Source organism: Lutjanus erythropterus, chromosome 17 (assembly GCF_056507025.1).
Source record: "Lutjanus erythropterus isolate fLutEry1 chromosome 17, fLutEry1.hap2, whole genome shotgun sequence".
NCBI classification, from domain to species: Eukaryota; Metazoa; Chordata; class Actinopteri; order Lutjaniformes; family Lutjanidae; genus Lutjanus; species Lutjanus erythropterus.
In genome coordinates this window covers 13,228,589-13,237,130 of record NC_139333.1, presented here as the reverse complement: position 1 = coordinate 13,237,130, position 8,542 = coordinate 13,228,589, and the positions used below count along the sequence as shown (strand labels likewise).

Below are 8,542 nucleotides of genomic sequence, written 5' to 3'. Positions count from 1 at the left end.
TCTTAAAGATAAGAGATGTTTCAACATTTCAGAAGCCTTTGAAACGGTCAGGGTTGTACAAAATGTTCAAACTGAAGCACATATAAACGAGGTTACTGATAAAATCTACAAGAAAACTTTTATTATGAGCAAGTTCAGAGGATTTAGGATGTTTAAACGATGTTTTTCGTGTTTATTCAACCATGACTTAGGCAGAAAGTGGGAATGAAAGGAAAGTTTTAAAATATTTTGAAAACCAGCATTTCTCTGCCATAAAACCCAGCATTACAGACCATTTTATGGTGTATTTAAAGTCCTTCTCCACTCAAAAATGTGTTCTGCTTATTGTTTCCTCACTGTGATGTTTGACCTTCACAGGAATGAAAGATTGACAAAAGTTTGTTTTAACCTTCGTGCAACTTAAATATGCACCGTTTTTTTTTTATTTCACCCCTTCTACTTTATTGATGCATACTGTCTATTGCACACTTTGCACTCTTTTTTGTGCTTTTTTATTTTACACCTTTTACATCTTTTATACTTTAGTTTACGGAACTGTGCATATTGATGTACCATTTTCACATTATTAGTAGCATTTTGTGAAAATTATTTTTATATTGGGTAAAGTTTTTTTTTGCTGCATTTACTATACTTTGCCCCTTTTCCCTTATATATCTCTGCTCAGCTGCTGTGAGACTGAAATAGCTCCACAGGGATAAATATCATGTTTACAGTAATGAAAAGATATTTGTCTGTTGAATTTTTAAGAAGAGAGTGGTTGATGAATAATAATGTAAGCATTTTTTATTTAGTTAATTAAACTTTTTGTTGAAAAAACATATCAGGTGCAAATTACTATTCATTGCAGATTATTTCTATGTCTTAAAACATGGAGAATGTCTGAATAATGATGATAATAATAAACATTAAAACTTAAAGAGCACTTTTGAAGTTAAAAATCAACAACTTGTAACATCATTACTTTAAATAATAAAACTGAATTTTAAAAAAATAGTTCCAGTTATGTCAGATAAAAGTGAAAAGTGAAAGCTAAAGTGAAAACTGCTTCTGTAAACTCACTCACCACTTGTTAGTATTTTCTCTGCAGACATGTCAAAGACAATAGTGAATTGAAACTCGGTTTATCTTTGCATACTGTTACTCAGACGTCCCTCCCCCTCCGCTGTGTGAGTGGTTTAAAGTTTCACTCCTCGGCCTCTGATTGGTCCATGAAGTTTATCTGAGGGGGAATAACTTCAGATCTCTGCGTCCTCCTGACGCACAGCAGCCGGAGAAGTTCAGAGGAGAGAGTGCGGAGGGTTTAGCAGTATTCTCTTATCTTACGCATCAGGGTAAGAGGATACAAGACTATGGAGGTTATCAGAGGTAGAATAAGGTTTGTTTTATAGAGGGGTTTTACTCGCAGAGGTTTTAGGACGTCGCAGCTTTGGAATAATATTTTTTCTTTTTTTAAATTTGTATCATCCACTGTCGAAGATGCCTGCTTCTGGAGTTTGGATTAACACCATTTGGATTTTATTTTTCGCCCTTTTTGACGCGGCTTTTTCGAGCTACTCTGAAGACCAGTGCAGCTGGAGAGGCAGGCAAGTATTTCAGATCCAGTCACATTCATCTGTGCTGTTTGTGCATGTGGCTGAATGAAAAGACGGTTTAAAAGTGCCGCTCGGAGATGCTACAGGTGGCTCTCGTTATTTTAGACCGGGTGGCCGATGTTGTTTGAATGCAATGTGTTGAAACTTGCCATTAAGGCGCAATGAAAATGTTTCTGGTGATCTGCTGCGAGTGCGCCTGCAGGCTGTCTGCAGGAGGCATGGGGGGTCCAGACAGACAGGAGACTGAAGGATTAACTCCGAAACTTGAAGGAAAAACATAAAAACATACTGCGCATGCAGCTTTTGTATGGTAATATCATTTTAGTTGTATTTATTGTCAAACAACCTGCAGAAGACTTTCAGTTTTTATGTAAGTTTGGCCCCAAAGATGCAATGATGGGCCCCTGATTACACAGAAGTGCCAGTAGGCGGCGCCTTCTTTAAGTATGTTCCCATCAACTGAAGTTCTCTATTAGGGATGTTAATGATAAATCATTAATTGATTAACCACTGTCAAGTATTGAACTGATTAAAAATGTACTAATTGATTGATTAATGGATAGTCTAGAAATAGCAGTAATTTGGGTTTTTTTGGCAGTTTTGTCTGGTGGAGCCATGTGTTGAAAAAGGAAACCTAAAATAATTAGAAAACGAGAATGAAATCAGTGTGTTTTGTATCTTATAAATTGTTAATGATTCATCAATGGTTAACATGGTGCACACTGAATTTATCCACCCTCCAGTTAACCAGTTGCAGAGTGCCACTGATGATGTTTGGGATTCAAATTTTAAACCCGAACTCTTGCCTGGACAAATATTTCAGGAACTTTTAACTAACTTTGTTTTTTCGTCCTCACAGTGGTTTGTCCCAGCAGCAGGGCAGTGTGGAGCAGATCTCCCTCCACTGCTCTGAGGGCACACTTGACTGGCTCTATCCCAAAGGGGCCCTGCGCCTCAGCCTGTCACCCCGTCTGCCCTCTGTGGCAGTGGGGCCTGGCGGCAGCAGCTCAGGCCTCATCACGGCCTGCGTCAAGCCCTCGGAGCAGTTCCATGGAGCCCAGCTGTACCTGGAGAGAGACGGCGTCCTGGAGCTCCTGGTAGGGGACCGCCTGGAGTCCTCCCCACCACCAAGGGTTCGCTGCTTCAGCCGCCTCCCCGGCGAGAGGGTGGCCCTCTTCCTGCAAGCTACACCTCATCAGGACATCAGCAGGAGGATTGCCTCCTTCCGCTATGAGCTCAGAGGGGACTGGACCGCTCGCCTGTCGCTGGACTCCAACCCCATCAGCAGCGAAGGTGAGTGAGACAGGAGTCGGCCATGTTGGTTTGTGGTAACTTAAGTTCAAACATAAGGAGATGCAACCAAGTTTTTTCTTGAATTTCTCTTTTCTAGTTAAAAAAAATAGTGAACATAGGAAGTGCAAAAAAACCGTTGGCAGTTCACCTTGTAACAGACATATCAGATTATATCTCAGCTCACTTTATTTCTACCATGAAACAATAATAACTGTTTAAGTCAAGTCCATTTTATTTGAATAGCACCAAACCATAACTGAGTTATCTCAGAGTGCCCAATAGTTTCCATCCTGAGCAAGCACTGGAGCAACTGTGGAGAGGAAAAACTGAACGAGGAAATGGTGACCACCTGAAAGTTCACTGTTTTAACTGACCATACCTAAGTCCCACCTCTTGTGGCACTGTTCTCCAGTAACAAATCAGCAAGCTTGATACCTCAGTCAACTTTCTCCTTTCTCTTGTGTTTAGATGCTACTAGACTCATCTCTGTTGGAAAGATGTTGCTACATCAACATCAGTCAAAAGCTACATAGTTAGCATAGCTGACATTTGGCTAACATTAGCTAACACTAGCTAATTAACATACATCAATTGTTATCTAGCATGCGACATAGGCCAACCTAAAATGCTATGTGTTGCCTTTACAGGAGAGGAGAGAGTTGACTGTAGCACCAAGCTTGCTCAACTGTTATTGGAGCGCAAAATAAAAAGGGGCAGGACTTAGGAAAGGTCAATTGTGTCTTCTGTCTGACTTCTTTGTAACAAAAAAAACCCTCTTTAAAAAACACCAAACTGTGGTTTCTTCCTTTCTGGAAAGTTTGGGAAATGCCAGGTTTAATCCACCAGCGATGATATTATACACCATAAAATCCTCCCTGCAGATGATTCATAATTCGTACCAGGCCTCTGTGGGCTGCCTGGACTTTCCACGGCCCGTGCAGAGTGCAGAGAGGAGGAAGTGGCCAAACTTTCCCCAGAGGCAGGCGTGCTGGTGCTGGTTTAGAGTAGGAGAAGGGGAGAGCTGTGGAGTGGGGAGGAGGGGGGGGACAAAAGCACAGTATGTGGGGCTTTCTCCAGAGTCCAGAGCACTTTGAATGGGTGCCGCATGAGTATTCTGGGATTACTGCCGTCGCCTAGGCGACAGGGAGGCCTCTGCCCAGCTGAGATGCTCTTCTCCTTTGTTGGGCTGCCTCTCTGTGGGGAGACTTGTCTGTAGGAGTATACTCCCCCTCCCTACATCTCTCTCTCCCACACACACACACACACACACACACACACACTGATTAGGTTTGGAAGGGGGTTTGCTGTGGACTAGAGAGGAAGGAATCTCATTTATCAAGAGGTTTTCACTAAGAAGGAGAATGTGTGGGGTGGGTAAGGGGCCTCCCAAAGAACCACAAGGAGAACTTTAAAAAATGCCAGGACGTTTTTTTTTCCTACCCTGTGCAGACTGGCAGAGCTGTGCTGGTTTGGTTTTAATTTTTTTGTGCATCTGAAAATCCTGTTATAACTATAAGTAAGGTGCACTGTAGTTTTATGGGGGTTTTTTCACAGTTTTAAAGAAAGGTTGTCAAGTCTTTGTAGAAAGAAAGGAGAGTATTTTCTGGGAAGTGGGATTATGCCTTAAGAAAAAAAAAATCTTTGAAGTCCTCCCCCGCTCCCTGTCCTTGGCCCCTGTCTGGCAGGCTTTGATGAGGTGTGACTGTAGACACCCTGAAAGGCTTTAAGGGGGGAAGTTTCATTTGGCCTTTAAATCGTCTGGGGTGGAAGAGCCTTGCACCTTAAAGCTCCAGCGGTCCTCCTCTGCCCACTGTAAAAGTAGCAGCTGTCTGTTAGAACGCACTGGTTGGTTGCTCCTTTGTTGCTCGTCTTTGCACACGGGTTTTAGGTCCGGATTCACATCCCGCATTCCTGTGCATGTGTTCTGGAAATGCGGCCTTTGATTTCCAGAGGCTCAGTTAAAGTATTAGCATATAGGTGTTTTCTTGCAGCTTAGAGTGTTATGTGAGGTCACCAACTGACTCTGCCTCTTTTTTCTTTCCTTTTCCTCCCCTTGTTGTCTCTCCAGATGCCTGCAGACCCTGCAACAACACTGAGATCCTGATGGCAGTTTGCACCAGTGACTTTGGTAAGCAAAAGTTGCAGACATAACATGTAAAAACTCATAAAATCAGGATTAAAATATTAATTAGGACTACAAAAAAACGATCATTTTAATTATCAGTGAATCTGTCAGTCAAATTCTCGTTCAATCAGTTGGTTGTTTGGTACTTAAAATGTCATAATAATGGTGAAAAATGTTGATCATCCAAGGTGACATCCTCAAATGTGTTTTGTCACAGTCCAAATATATTCAGTTTACTGTCATCGAGGACTAAAGAAACCAGAAAATATTCACTTTAGAGAAGCTTAAATAAGAGGTTTTGGATATTTTTTCTAAAAAAAAATGCCTGAAAAAGATGAATCGAGTATTTAAAAAGTTGGTAACTAATTGAACTATTGACAACTAATCAACTAATGTTAATATCACTCAGAAATCCCCCCTCTATTTCAGCCGAGATTAAGAAATTAAACCAGACCACCAAATAGCAAAAAGTCCTGGCAGTGAAAGCCACAGAATGTAATAATTTCTTGTACAAATCTGTTGTGTCGAATCGGTTTAAAGTCAAAGCACCCTGGTGCCTCCAAATCCTCTCCTCTCAAAAGTGCAAAGGTTAAAGGTGAAACAGCAAATCTCTGCAACCCCCAACTCACACACACACAGAGGAACCCCTAATGGAGGCACTGTAGTGGACTAATCCTGACATCACCCCCCCACAAGAAGGAGCAGTGGACTAATCTGCAGGCCTCTGATTGAGCTGTAACGGCACTGAGGAGAAGTTCAGCTGGCAACAAAAGTTAGAGGGATTAGTGAGCGGTCTTGGGCCTTCGGGCGTCTTTTAGCATCAGTTGGTAGCCGCACAAAGAATCGCACCTCTAGCTTGAACAGGACAACACAGAGCAAAACATTTTAAAGGTCCAGTGTGTAAGATTTAACTTTTTGGACTTTTTGGCAGAATTTGGCATCATCTTTCTATAACAGCCCAAAATGGACAAATCAAACGACAGCGCTAGACATGGCATTTATCAGAGGTTTTGCTACAAGTTTGGAAAGGGAGGGTGAGGCAGCGTGTTTGCATTCTGCAAGGTCATCACTAGAGGCCACTAAATCCTACAGACTGCTCCTTTAAGCTAACAGAAAGACAGAAATGAAAGTTATGAAGGTGAAATAACCATGCAATTAACCTGTATGTTCTGTCCATCCACAGTTGTACGAGGTAACATCCGATCAGTTGTGGAAGATGAGAACCTACGAGCGGCAGTGATCAAGGTCAGCGCCACCCGAGTGTTTCGTCAGAAGTACGCTCTGTTCACTGGCAACAGTCGCCTGGCCAGCTGGGGTGAGGTCAGGACTCTGCTGCAGTGCGGTGTCAAACCAGGGCCCGGCAGCTTTCTCTTCACCGGCCGGGTCCACTTCGGCGAGGCCTGGTTGGGCTGCGCTCCCCGCTACAAGGACTTCCAGCGGGCGTACACGATCGCCAAAGCGGCTCAGCAGATCCCCTGTGAACTGCCTGTAGACTGAGCTAAGAACTGCAGCAGCTTGTCTACCACTCAGAGTTGAGGCCGCATTAAAAGCCAGGCCAAACTCAGCCCTGTTCCATGTTTCGGAAGAAGCCACGGTGTGCGACTGCTGGCCGATGTCGCTGCGGTGCCACCGACGGATATCATCTTCCCAATGGACTGAGGAGCGAAATGGACTTTTTCCCAACTCCATTTCAGTGCAATATGCAGCCACCAGGTCAGAACGAACCAGGTGGAGTTGTGACATGAGGGACATGGTTGAAATGAAGATTATAAGCATTTGGCACTGGATGTTTTTCATACACAGTGATGCCATTATGCAGGTTCAGAGAAAATCTATTGAAAAGCTTTCCATTCGGGATAAATTAAGTCAAGCCATTAATTCAGGCCTATTGAGAGTCATTGCTTAGAAACTCAGGAAAATTTATTAAAAGTTTTATAGGAAGCTTACTGCCTATTAGTTGGCATCCCACTGAGGATCCACTTTAGGCACATTTTGTTCAGAAAATGCGTGGCCATGGGAAAGTGATGTTTTGCTACCCCTGTACTGGGGTCATCCTCAGTGTTATTTTTAAGGAGATTATATGAAAAAAAAAGTCCTCACGTAACAAAATGTTAAAAAATATATATATATTTGCACTGATAAAGGAAAGGGAACGATCTGGAAAGTGTGATGCTGCAAGCACTGAAAAACCAAATAAAAAGCAACTATATGTAGCATAGTGGAGCGATTGAGAATTTAATATATGTACAGATAATGTGAGCACGTACAGTAGTGACACAAAGCTAAAGGCTACCTGAGCAGCTCAAACTATAGTGCTGAGAGCACTTTCACATTCTAGCCACCTCTGAGATTTTGCTTCTGTAAGGAGATGCAGGCTGTAAGGCGGTATTTTGTAAAAATGAAAAGGTTGAGAAAACTCAGGCAACTTACTTCAATAGATTTTTGAGTTTTTAGCCCAAGTTTTGTTGAGATAATTTACTTACCTTCTTTAGATAAACTTGAATTCTTGAGTTTTAGAAACCTGAAGAATTTGTTTTTCAGAAATTGTTCATTAAACTTATTGAAGTGAAAAATAATGGTTAATAATTTAATACTTTCAATGTATTTTAGGGTTTCTAAAACTGAAATAAGTAAGGAAGTAAGTAAATCATCTCAACAAAAGCTCACAGGTCAGCAAAACTTTTAGTTTATTTCAAAATTTAAGAGTTCGAGTTTGATTCAAAATCTCAAAAATCTAGTGAATTCAGTTACTTTGAAATTCTGAGTTTTCTCAACTAGTGTAATTTGTAAGACATTATATGTTTCATTTCAGTCGCCATGCAATATTTCTGTAAGATTGAACTAATTGGACTGTATTTGAATTTGAATTATTTTTAAAAAAAAACATTGCAGCAGTGTTGCCAAAGCAGTTCTAGGTTTTGTTGTTGTCGAGTCATTCACTGCTCTCTGCTGATGTTGTCATATAATATCAAATGTAAGAAGAAACTAAAACCAAGAAGCTATTTTATACTGTATATATACTCAGCAGTGTTCATAAAACTGATGACAACAGCCACTTAGAACTGAAGTCCAGTTATTATATGACCTAAAATCTTCTAACCAGGAGAAACAAGCTATCATACTGGACATGGCTAGCTCAAGAGAAACACAAAATATGCATTTAATGTATAAAATTCTGTTCTGTAAAATGATTTCATATCTGATGTGCACTATATCAACAAGGGGAGGGTTTCATACCAAATTACCATGATGTGCTGAAGCGGTATGTCTTAAATGCGTACACTGCCATTTTGCTGTTTTGTTGTATTTGTTGTGAAGATTTGTCAGTATCAATGTGAATGTAAATATGTTGATAAGAAATTTTAGAAACAACGGCATGAAAAAAGTCTGTGGGGAAAAAAAAACATTGTGTCAGTATTGTGGATTATTTTTATGTTTGTCTGTGTTATTAAAATATACTGTAAGAAAACACTTGATGTTTTTGGACGTCTTTCTTTTCTGGGTTCACTCAGGTGCTGGAGATCCTTGAAAA

At 41.1% G+C, this 8,542-nt stretch overlaps 1 protein-coding gene across 1 annotated transcript; it reads left to right on the top strand.

Moving 5' to 3' along the window:
* The first annotated feature begins 1,243 nt into the window (after positions 1-1,243).
* metrn (meteorin, glial cell differentiation regulator) lies at positions 1,244-7,469 on the top strand. Its single transcript, XM_084741237.1, has 4 exons — positions 1,244-1,583; positions 2,452-2,885; positions 4,954-5,013; positions 6,194-7,469. Exons 1-4 carry the CDS (start codon positions 1,477-1,479, stop codon positions 6,505-6,507), a joined length of 915 nt encoding a protein of 304 aa, XP_084597363.1. The 5' UTR covers positions 1,244-1,476; the 3' UTR covers positions 6,508-7,469.
* The last annotated feature ends 1,073 nt before the right edge of the window (positions 7,470-8,542 follow it).

Bases quoted from the DNA above. Each gene is read 5' to 3' on its own strand.
- metrn (XM_084741237.1), top strand. From the start codon at position 1,477: ATGCCTGCTTCTGGAGTTTGGATTAACACCATTTGGATTTTATTTTTC. The intron at 1,584-2,451 runs GCAAGTATTTCA...TCGTCCTCACAG, and splicing joins CAGTGCAGCTGGAGAGGCAG to TGGTTTGTCCCAGCAGCAGG. The intron at 2,886-4,953 runs GTGAGTGAGACA...TTGTCTCTCCAG, and splicing joins CAACCCCATCAGCAGCGAAG to ATGCCTGCAGACCCTGCAAC.